Raw genomic sequence first — 11,645 nt, 5'->3', positions numbered from 1 at the left:
AAATTGAAGAATGAAATAAAAGGGGCATTCCGAGAATCGAACTCGGGACCTCTCGCACCCAAAGCGAGAATCATACCACTAGACCAAATGCCCGGATGCTTCTTATTGCTAAGTATATTATTCTTAGTTTTATAGGCATTACTTTGCAAGGAAGATTTAGCTGTGGATGTTCTCACAAAAACTTTTTAGGTCATTCAATGCTTTATATCCCACTAAAACACATCCTCCTTTTGGGCTCCTTAACAGAACCCTTTTGAAAGAAAACCATTCTTGCGTCTATTCAACCCAAACCGGGCTGGAGTATTTCAAGGCAAGGACATTGCTATCCTTTTACAAATACTATTTCATTCAATTTCTTTTATTCAAGGTAACTGTAACTTTTATTAACCAATCATTGACACGTATCAAAATGCTTTTAATTACAATGCTATCATAAACAAGTTCCTTTCATAAACAAACTACACTAAGATTTGAGGGTTGTATTCTTGCAAGGCACTCAACATTATTTGCTATCAACAGAAGTCCTACTTTGTAGAAACTAAAAGGCATGCATATAATTGAGAAAAAAGAGATAAGTGTATCATATAATTGGTAAAGACAAAACCAAACTATATTCAACCTCTTCCAATTTGAAGTGCACTAAAAAACAAATTTAATATCATGGGAATTAAGCATCAAGAAACAGAGAGGAAGAAAATTTGTTGAGCAAGTGTTTGTTTGATTGCACATTTGTTGGAGGCATTCCTGATTGTGGAGCATTAGTACAGTGATTCTTGCCTTCCTCATTTGTTTACTCTTGTGCCTTAAATCTAAGAAAAGTGAGATATGCAAAATTTGTGAAAAAACATCATGAACTGCTGTCACAATCAAAACCTTAACTGAAGAATCTGTTCCACAAGTGTGACTCTTATGCATCATTCCTTTAAAGAAGTGTTAACCAATTAACAATGAAGATGCCACAAGAGCACATTTTGTTTTTACAAGTAATAATAGAAGAGTAAGTCACAGACATTAATGAGCAAGTAACAAATACACACGAGTTTTGATTCCTGCTGCAATGTAGTCCAACGACATTTGTATCAAGAAAACATTTTGTTTCTTTTAATTCCCTTTATTTATCTAATAAAACCCTTTCATCCTCTTTTAATTCGCTCTCTTTCCTTAGTTGAGTCCATGTCAGTGCCATAGGATGACTCAATGAATTAAATCTAACACAAACAACATTCACAATGTTGAACACAGCTTAAAATGTAAATCTATTATGGCCTAGGATAAAATCAACTCTAGCTTCCGAATTCGTTCTGAATATCCTTGAAAGATATAGTGGCTGATCCCCTTCTTTTTGCTTTCTGTTGTGAAGGATGTTCCTTCCACCCAGTCATATATATAACCTACCAAAACATAATGACCATATCATACTCATTCTAAATAGTTAGCTGCAAATTATGATTTTCAACTCCAAAAAAGTAATATCCTCCCAACATTTTCATGATTTAAAACAATGCTCTGACACTTTCGCACTTCATTGAAACATAATTATTATGAATTTGTCAGATTTGAGAATTTAATCTATAGCACTTCTCACCCATATAAGAAGGGACAAAAAAATAATAGTACTAGCACTATTAAAAAATCACTTGTTCTTATACTCAATGATGCTTCGATTTTGTTTACCTGGAAGGTTGCAGGTACAGAGCCATCTTCCTCAGCAAACAGTGAATCATAAATAGCTGCAGTTGCTAAGGCTGTGTCCCTCTTTAGGATCTATTTCATTTAAACACAACCATTTTTGAAGATGTGATGCAACAGCATCCGAAGTTCAACATTTGAGGAAAGAAAACCAAGTTAACATCCAATAGCATGGAAGGAAAGAAAAACTTACCGTGTTCATTTGAAAAAGGGCATTGGTTTCACCCATTGAACGGAGATGTTCTATAAGCTCCAGGGCTGCACTAAATAGAGACAAGGACCGCCAATATAAAAATGATTCACCAGTGTTACAAGGTTGTTAGCATGATATACTAATCAATGGAGATTGGAGAACTTGAAAGAATTTTGATATCACTCATTACAGAGGAAGTAAGCAAATTGATGAGATCAAAGATGTGAAATAATTTAATATACAAGACCGAGTGGAAACTCTCACCACTTTCATATTTCACTGTGTATTCCTCAACATCAACACTTGGAAGGGTGAAGGCTGCCCTAGTCAAAAGATTTCCAGCATCTCGCACCTGAAAAGGGGGGTCAAAACGATTTCTCAATTTCAGGTTTCTTCTTCTAAAAAAGGGCTGCCTACTATAAGAGGCTCCCACTTAGTGGAGTCTGGGGAGGATAGACGTACTCAACGTTACCCCCGCATGCAGAGAGACTGTTTCTAGAATTTAAACTTGTGACGTCATGATCACTAAGCAACAATATTATCGTTGCACTAGGCTCACCCTCTAGCAACAACTAGCATGATAAACCAACAGATCAAAAATAGGTACCCAACACTAGTATTGCCATAATGGACAAGTTCTACAAAATTATTTGGTTAAACAAACCCAACAATAGTGACTTTTAAACAAAATCACGGAGTACATGATTATAAACTGCAAAAATTAAACAATTTCAATAATTAATTGTAATCAATCATTGTCCAATCAATTATAATATAAGTGGTTTTTGTTTGGGTATGTTTGCTGAAAAAATACTTGCATATGTACAATACATTTTTTATACAAAAAGAACAATTGCATTAATTCAGGGTATAAACGATCTTAACTGATAAATAAATAATTCAAAATACAGTATTTTTGCAATAACACATGCCTGTGCCAAAGGTGATACACGGGGACTAATCCCTCCGTCACGCTCCATCTGTGCCATAGTACAAGCTATTCTGAGCTCCCTGGTGGCAGCACAAATATCATAAAAATGTTCCATACATTTGTGTACTAAAAAATTTCGAGAAATACTTCAGGGTTTCTCCACCAAGAATAGCTGCTAAAAATAAGCCATCCGGTTTCAACGCCAATCTAGACTGAACAATATTAAAAAGTACATCAGAATAATAATAAACGATATTTCAAGTGACATTTAGATGAGGAGAAAAAAAGGTGATTTGCAGAGAAGATTTTGCTGTGCAGTGCTTAAATCAAATAAATATTACAACAACAACCAAACCTTTATCCCAAATCAAATAAATATTATTCAGAATAATAATTTAGTTATCAGCCAAATTACACAAATTACATTCAAGTCTTCCTTGAATTAGAAATTGATGAAAAAAGGAGAAGACATTCTTTCATTTATCAACATTCAACAACAACAACAACCAATCCTTAATCCCACTAAGTAGGATCGACCACATGAATTGAACGACATCACAATGTTCTATCATTAATCATGTACATTGATATCTAAATCTTTCCTAATCGTATTTTTCTTGGCCTCCCTCTTCGTCTAGAAATTGGACTAACCCTATACTGTTATTAAATGTCTAAAATAAATTATCTTCTCAAATAAGTTCCTGTAAATTTGCTAGAGCCTTGACCTTGAAAAGCACCAACTCTTGCCACATCAAGGTTCCTAGTGCTCAAAAGCACTAATTATAATACTTCATTGTTACAATTATTTTCCATAAAAAATCATCATAATAAAAACTCAGTCTTCAATGTTCTAGGATTATTCTACCAAACCCTTAAACAGGTAAAAAAAACCAAACAACATAACCAAATTATTGCTTCAAAATCAGTTTCATTCATTTTCATTGCACCAGGAAGATCATTAGTCCAGTGGAGACCCAAGCAACTTATAACCAAATCCAAAGAGCTGCAATACCATATATACAAGGATAAAAAATATATAATTAGATCAATATCAAGTGTAAAATTATAATTATAAAATTACAATAAATTATCAGTAAAGCTGACTCCGCATGCACCTTTCTTTTATAGGCAAAAATTCTTCATCACCAACCACATAGACTGACTCAATATTATCATTGTTTGACACATCAGCAGCATTCTTACAAGCTTGTACCATTTCCGAGGATGCATCCATCATAATTAGCTTTTCTATAGAACCTGGGTTCAATTTTCCATTACAATACTTTATATTCTCACTCCTAGTCAGTTCAAAATTTAAAAAAAACATTCTGCAATTAGGAAACAAATACACAAGCTAGTCAAATGTCCATCGTTTGGACAACATTTTCTCCTATTCTCAATAGAAGAGCATTCAAAATCATTTCCTTAAATTCAAGAATATCAAATGCACCGTCCGATATGCTAAATTAGAGAGTCGAGCCAGAAATTCTAGTTATCTTCAAAATGATATGTCTCAGAATTCATGATCTACATAATAGCACAGCAATGTTGTGGGAATAAAAAACATTGCATCTTCTTTATATGAATGATATGAACAAAAAATAAAGGATGTTTGCCATGGAAAAATATAGACAGGATATGGATTGACTGAATATGAAGATGCCAGGTGTTCAGCATACAAGAACGCAAAACAATACCATCATTGACCGAGCCTTGCAATTTGCCAAAAGGTTGTAGCAGAACAATACACACTCTCAAATCATCAGGAAAATCTATGCAAATATGATTGCTGAATGGGCCACATCAAATGTTAGCATGGCACTAATGGAAGACTCGGGATACCATGTTTCATTCATATAAAATTTAGCAATCCATCTGTTATCATTTTTGCACCCCTTTCTTTTTTCGTTTCTATACACAAAACTAAGTTTTGAATAGTCACACATACAATCTCTCGATCTCCTTAATAAGCTAGGCAATGGTACTCACTTTACCAGAGACCAAGTCTAGTATGCGAAGAATTAACTTGAGGCATATGTAAGTACAAAGAATTCTAGGACAATAAAGTATAGTGAAGGCTAACAAGGATCAGAAAATATTGCTCAATTTCATTTGCTATGAATATTTATTTATATATCGAAAACAGCCAAAGTTGTCTCCCGTATGAAAGTATAAGCAAAAGTTTATTTTACCGCGACCATTAAGTGAGCGCCTGATAGCTTGCAGTGATCCTCCCAAACATAAGGCGGTTGGAAAATCCTTCTTACAGTCCTGGAAAAAGATGACAACAAAAATAGGCTACATAAGCCGAAAAGAAGGAAACAATTGTGCAAGAGCAACGCTAGTAGCACCATTGAGTAATATCGGACAAACTAAACGGAAGGGTTCAATCCTTGATAGTAACAATTGATGGGAGGGGCCGTCATGCACCAAAAGGGACGAATACATCACCTAGGCCGAAGGGATACCCTTGATTAAGACCTAAAAGGTAAAAGGGGCTCATGAAATTTAATGAGCATCACATGAAATTGAGTGAATGATAGGAGTCCCACATTGAGTAGAAGAATAGCAAACTCAATGTGTTACTTAAACCATGAGACTCTCCACCTAATAGACTAGTCTTTTGGGTTGTACTCTCCTCGTGGACGTACGGCCTAACAGTGAATCGCGCATTCACACACTCAGTATCGAAACTTAAGCAACTAGGGTTAACTTCAAGAGAGAAAATGTTTGATATTAGGAAGATGGAAAGAAGAAGAGAAAAAAGAGTTACATGTAAGCGATCGAGTAAATTATCAGCAACATTATCAAGCAATGGGTCCTTTGAAGACATCAACCATGCAGCTCGATCTCTCTGCATCATAAAAACCAATGGAGTGATAGATAAATCGAAAAGTTGAAATTAAAAAAGAGAAGAAAAGAAAAACCTGTTTACGCTTGAGGTTGCGATCGAATATCTGGAGTCTTGAGTGATGAGAGTCATCAACGTTTTGTGTTGAGAAGTTAGCAATGGAGAAACCACCAAATGGTTGCTTTTTCCTACTTGAGCGGAAAAGAAGGGACGATAATGCTCTCATTTTTTGAGGAATGCAGGGAATACAAAACTAATCGCGATTTATTTTTTCCTGTATAAATGCAATTATGTTCGAGCCAGAAATATTTATATGTACGTTGGACTAACTCTTTTATATTTTTTAATCACCCGAACTCAGAGCTTTTATAATAAAATCAAATATGTCTCACTTAACCACCGATGAATTATTTTATTTATTTTCATTTGAACTAGGTAAAATTGCTAAATACCAAAGAGAATCACAGTTGGGAAATTGTGGCCTTTCTGTTTATCCATTTTGGATTTTAATTATCTGATCCATATATTTGGGCCAAGTATCTGGTCCATTTCAAATTTGGAGGAAAAGGAGAAGAAAGGAAGAGGGAAGAGTTGGAGGATGGTAGTTGGTAGTAAACCAACACATAACCAACTCTTCCCATTTTCTTCCCTTTCATTTTACTCTCTCTTTCTTTCCCTTCACTTTCACTCCTTCTTCTTCTTCTTCAATATGAGATAATTATAACGTTCACTCTCTTCATTACCAAAACAATAAGAAAGATCATCACCATGACTTCACACCTCATTCAAATCCTTCCTTCTCAACTCACATTTCTATGTAACCAAACTCTAACTCACTACCATTCACAATTACATTTAAGCTCTTTATTTTCATTATCATTCTCATTCTCTGCTCTATTCCTTCCATGTAGTTCAATTCAACAAACAAACTTCATGCTTAATTCAACTCCGAAACAAGGATCATCAATACGTTGCTTTTAAGGTGCTTTTTTTCACTCTTTCATTAATAATATTTAAGGAATATGATATTCAAATAACATATGTCACTTTCCTGTGGCTAAGAGGATTAGTAGGAGGATATAACATTACTCAATATTTAATCACAGCGCAAAATTATATGATTCAAATCTATCATTGTGACCACACGAGAAAATAAAATTGTTCCTAAATATACTGGCAGATAAAAACAACGTCACCTAAGAAATATTGCGTCAGACCAAACATAGGCATCATCAAGCCAAAGGATACACGTGATTTTACTGGTAGTTTTCTCCCATTATCTCCTTATTCAACCATATATATGCATTTCTCATTTTTTTATATACTTTGTGCATACCTTTGTTATTTCTATGATTTCGAGGGCATGCCTCGGTGCAATGTAAGATTGCTCTTAAGGTAAGGGTGCATACGTATACCCTTCCACTCCAGTAGTCTCATGTGTTGAGCCGTCTTTTTTCATATGCTTTTTTTAGTATGATTCATTAAATGCATGTTATTGGTTTATGTTTCTTTGTTGGAACATGCATTGATGCAGTTACTATGCAAGCTCAGAAGATAGCACCACCTGATTTGAACTGCAAAGACAAGTTTCTGATTCAATGCACAATTGTCCCTTTTGGAGCTACAGAAGATGACATCACATCTGATATGGTGAGCTTATGCTATTTATCTATTTTCTCCCTGTTTTCGGATGTCATTGATAGATGATGAGAAGGATTAAGATTTGCTTCCATAGTCTAACACTCTAACTCTTTTATTTATTTGTTCTCCTTTTTAATTGAATGAGTAAAAATTCCTACAGTTTGCAAAAGATAGTGGAAAGTATATTGAGGAAAAGAAACTACGGGTAGTCCTCATTGCTCCACCATCATCTCCAGTTTTGCTTCCAGTAAATGGAGATACGAATCAGGATTCATCGAACGAAATTCATGTACAAAAAGACTGGGTGCCCACTGGAGTTGAAAACATACCTCTCCCTCTTAGAGTGAGCTCCTTCCTTTCCATCCCTCAATCTCAATCTTCATTTCTTTCTCTCAAGTGACTTTTATTATGAAGACAAGGCATCCAGTCTATATGGAAGTGAATTGTAGTATAATATGAATAACTATGTCAATGTTTATTTTGTGCTTGTGAGTTGTCAATGTATTTCCTTGTACTAGGTTTCTGAGGAAGTTAAAGCTTTCGAAACAGCCCGGGATATGGAGGAGGATAGAACAGATGAGGATATTGTCGATAGACATGTTGAGAATGTGAGTGACATGGAGCCTTCAAAAGATGTAGTGCAATTAAATTTAGCTAAGGATTTTGAGGAATTGAAATCAAGGCTAGGTATAATGGATTCAAAGCTAAGCGAGGTCAGAGCTCCTGAATTTTTATGAAACTTTGTCACAGTAATTTTTACTTTAAGTTCTGTAGTCTATCTGCTAGTTATAGTTTAATATAACTCTCTCAGAATGTTTGCTGCCATAATTTCTGAACTTGACTGCACTACTATTTTCAAGGGAAATTGATAGAGAAAGTGCATTTACCTATATACTATTTGATAACTCACGAGTTACTGATTTTATTTAAAATAGGCCGAGATGATATCATCATAGCATACTTTTTTAGTTAGCATCAGTAAAACAGAAAGCATCTTCACTAGCATTGAAGTTAACATTTTTAGTTTGTGTATATTACACTTCCTTGTACATAAAAGCTTGTAACATGCTTATGCTTTACAAAGATGTTATCTCAGCGCAGGGTCCAACTGTCAGCAGCTTAGGTTGCAATTTTGTCATTTTTTTCTTATTTTCTTTGAAATGGAAGCAATCAACGTATAGCTATATCTTTGCAGGCTAAGGCAAATATCATGAAGCTGACTGAGGAGAGGCGCACAAACACTGAAGAAAAGGATTTGCTTAAGAAAGAGATGGTGAGTTCTTTTCTTTTGGTGTATCCATCATCAATCTTAAGTCTAAAAACTGTATGCATTCTGTTATTCATATCCTTCATTTGCTTGCTAATTGTAAAAGCAATTAACTTGCTGGAACTATTAGATGTTATCATATTAGCAATGCAATGGAGATTCACATTCCCCTTCTGTTTGTTTCGTGAATGCAATGCAGTTATTATGTTTTGAGCTACTACACATTTTTGATGTGCTGCTTGACAATTTTCAATATTTGATATGTTTATTGCGTGTTTTGTTAGGAGGTGCTGAAGAGGAAAATGGATGCGAAAAGAGTTGAGAATGGCTTTCCATTACTGTTTGTATGCATGGTTGCTCTTGTCAGTGTGGTGGTCGGATACTATATTCATCCTTAAGTAATGGATTTCTATGTAATGATTAAATAGAGGATAACTCACTGTTTCTTAGGATTGCTTGACACCTCAATTGTTAATATGTGACATGTAATGATAGCACATGTATTGGAGGACCATGTCTTACATCGTTTTGTTTTTATGTATTTTTAATCAGTTGCCATCAAAATTGTTTCGCTGCTTCATGTTAGTGATTTGTGTGCCTTGAGTTGTTTTTCTACTTGAGCCAATTTTGTTTCTCTGATTCCATTTGAGAATCTCTCTTGACAAACAGATCGTCTTTACTCTCTTCTTCTTCTTCCACTTCCACTCATTCTCCCAATTACAAGGTATAAGCAAAGTTTCATACTTTTCTTCCATTGCCTTTGAAAATTATTGTTTTATGTATTGAAGTTTTAGTTTAAAAAGAACCTTCTCTAAGGAAAATGCTCATTAATCATATAAACGTTTTTGGATGCAGAACAATTACACACCATCTATGATACCAATAGAATGTAAAATACAATAGGGTGCTTGGTAGACAATAAGTACACCAACCATTGAAGCAACATTGACAACACAAAAGTCATTCGCACATTGTAATAATAATTACTTAACACACTGACCGACTTTGTTAACAATGTGACTATGAAATTATAAAGGTGATTGCATATATATGCAGATTATAGAATGATTCAATGCTCTATCCATCTTCTACTTGGGGATTCGGCTGTGAATGTTATAAGCTGAAAGCCAGATGAGGAAGACAGTGACAATGGTGCCAAACAAAGCCACTGCAATGGAGCCACCAGTATGCTTACAGAATTTGTCATAGACATTGCAGATTTTAAGCCAACCCACATGCTTGTTTCCCTTTAAACCCACATATGCCACACCTCCAGCAGTGCCTGTTGCTGATGCTATTATCCCCAATATCAGCTGTATATAAAGTCATGGTATGTTATTTCTTTCTTATATGTACTTTGATATTTATATAAAATGCAAGTGAGTTGAGAAATAAAGAGAGAATGAATAGCATGATCAAAAGAAAGGTTAATTGATAAATTACCACATCCAAGAAGATAAAATGGAGGAGGAGCTTTGTTTTGAGCTCTGGCTTCTTGATGACAGAGAGTGATGCAAGAGTGGTAATGATGCTATAAAGGCCAGAAACAGAGAATGCTGCCACAAAATATCTGTATGTATAATATCATTTCATATGTCATAATGTAAAAATGTTAAATTGCATATCCATAATAACAAGTAATATTGAGAATAGTTTGTTTGAAAAGAGAAAACAAGAAAAAGTAAGGCAATGTTGATGAATAAACTTACATAAATGGAAGGCTTTGAGCATTTAAATATACAGAAAATTTGAGGATAATGACATCAGAATTAGAACACAAACTACAGAAAGTATATACAAGAAAATCCTTTTAGGCACAGCCATTATGGACGACTTTGACTCCTTATAACCTTCACAAGGGTCCTTTTTGAAGACAATAACATGTCAAGTTTTGGATGACAGAGTAACTAGCAAGTCCAAAAAGATAAGACAGAATAAATATTCCATGCCTACTGGCACAAAGGCGGTCGAAAACTTCATGCAAGATCATAAGTAAAATCCAACAGTTTTCCCCTTTTGGAAGCTCTTTACTTCCATCTATTGACTACGACATACCAGATTAAATTCATAAATGAAATCTAATGGGGCCTTACATCATTAGACCAACTCTTTGGTTCATTTTCTCTTCTTCTTAACAAACTCGTCAAATTTCTGAAACATGGGAAATAAACTGTTTTTTGTTCTTTACAAAAAAAGTTAGTAACCTTTATTTGTTTAGCAATTTCACTAGCTAGAAGAACTATAAAATATGGTACTCCTGTATCACTGATTACATCTTAGAAATCAAAATAAATTCAAGATTTTTCTTTAAAATTGGTAAGCTTAATATTCAAATCATTTTTTCTTCATGAAGAGATACTTGAAATCATACATCTCAGATAACTAGTATAGACATGCATATAGCCGTGAATTTGTAAATCCTCCAAGAATTTGAACAAATTACTCTAAACTTACACAAAAGCTGGTGAGTATCTGAACTTGGCTGGCTGTGGCACAGGTCTACCCTTGTAAAGCACTAGTTCTGTTTCATTACTAGTGACCATCACCACAACTGCAACTAATGATGCTGCAAACAACAAAAACCTGAGGATCACATCAAATTTAAAGTAATCAATGCCTTCTGGAGCTGTAGGAGTTGAAGATGATGTGTACTCAAGGTCACTAGGCTTATCTGTAGAAGCCATGTATTCCTTCTATGCAAGGTTACAATTCCAGGTACTAGTATTATGACTTAGTTGAACAATAATCTTATGCAAATATATATAGATGGATTTGGACTAGAAAAGTGTAAAAACAAATGAGTTGGAGTTTCCTGCACGTTAGAATTGATTTGAAAGTTGGTTTGTGACAAGCCACACAGCTAACATTCTACATTTTTATGTTAGAATATTTGGTATGATTCTTACTATGTTTTGCATGAAATATATAATATTGGATATGCTTAATTTCAAACTTCAAACAAAAAGATATTATGGATTGCCAACTCAATAAACTGGTTGTTGCAATCTTTGATTCTGGTTATGGATATCTATCATGGGGACAGAAGACATAGACATGCATAAGAGTTACATGA

General features: G+C 34.5%; 3 protein-coding genes and 1 non-coding gene across 5 annotated transcripts; 1 reads left to right on the top strand and 3 right to left on the bottom strand.

Annotated features, from left to right (window-relative positions):
• Positions 22–93, bottom strand: TRNAP-UGG. Its single transcript has one exon. It is a non-coding gene; the product is annotated as a tRNA-Pro (tRNA).
• LOC109361553 (putative methyltransferase At1g22800) lies at positions 1,181–5,919 on the bottom strand. The gene is made up of 11 exons (XM_019607043.1): positions 5,741–5,919; positions 5,587–5,667; positions 5,006–5,084; positions 3,929–4,070; positions 3,752–3,816; positions 2,961–3,030; positions 2,815–2,893; positions 2,147–2,234; positions 1,883–1,947; positions 1,675–1,764; positions 1,181–1,391 (listed from the first exon to the last, which is right to left on the bottom strand). Exons 1-11 carry the CDS (start codon positions 5,888–5,890, stop codon positions 1,284–1,286), a joined length of 1,017 nt encoding a protein of 338 aa, XP_019462588.1. The 5' UTR covers positions 5,891–5,919; the 3' UTR covers positions 1,181–1,283.
• Positions 6,372–9,128, top strand: LOC109361708 (vesicle-associated protein 1-2-like). Of its 2 annotated transcripts, XM_019607238.1 has the most exons (9): positions 6,373–6,481; positions 6,576–6,646; positions 6,845–6,926; positions 7,199–7,314; positions 7,466–7,648; positions 7,824–7,829; positions 7,869–8,018; positions 8,501–8,578; positions 8,857–9,125. In XM_019607238.1, exons 1-9 carry the CDS (start codon positions 6,433–6,435, stop codon positions 8,968–8,970), a joined length of 849 nt encoding a protein of 282 aa, XP_019462783.1. In that variant the 5' UTR covers positions 6,373–6,432; the 3' UTR covers positions 8,971–9,125. The 2 variants fall into 2 exon arrangements, with proteins under 2 accessions (XP_019462780.1, XP_019462783.1); XM_019607235.1 differs by having other exon boundaries at positions 6,372–6,481; positions 7,824–8,018; positions 8,857–9,128.
• On the bottom strand, positions 9,380–11,340 carry LOC109361663 (CASP-like protein 1D2). Its single transcript, XM_019607181.1, has 3 exons — positions 11,027–11,340; positions 10,016–10,142; positions 9,380–9,885 (listed from the first exon to the last, which is right to left on the bottom strand). The coding sequence occupies exons 1-3, from the start codon at positions 11,254–11,256 to the stop codon at positions 9,661–9,663; spliced, it is 582 nt and encodes a 193-aa protein (XP_019462726.1). The 5' UTR covers positions 11,257–11,340; the 3' UTR covers positions 9,380–9,660.

The sequence above is a fragment of the Lupinus angustifolius genome, chromosome LG12 (genome assembly GCF_001865875.1).
Source record: "Lupinus angustifolius cultivar Tanjil chromosome LG12, LupAngTanjil_v1.0, whole genome shotgun sequence".
Lineage (NCBI taxonomy): Eukaryota > Viridiplantae > Streptophyta > Magnoliopsida > Fabales > Fabaceae > Lupinus > Lupinus angustifolius.
The sequence above is the reverse complement of the archived record's forward strand: the minus strand, read 5'-3'. Positions and strand labels throughout refer to the sequence as shown.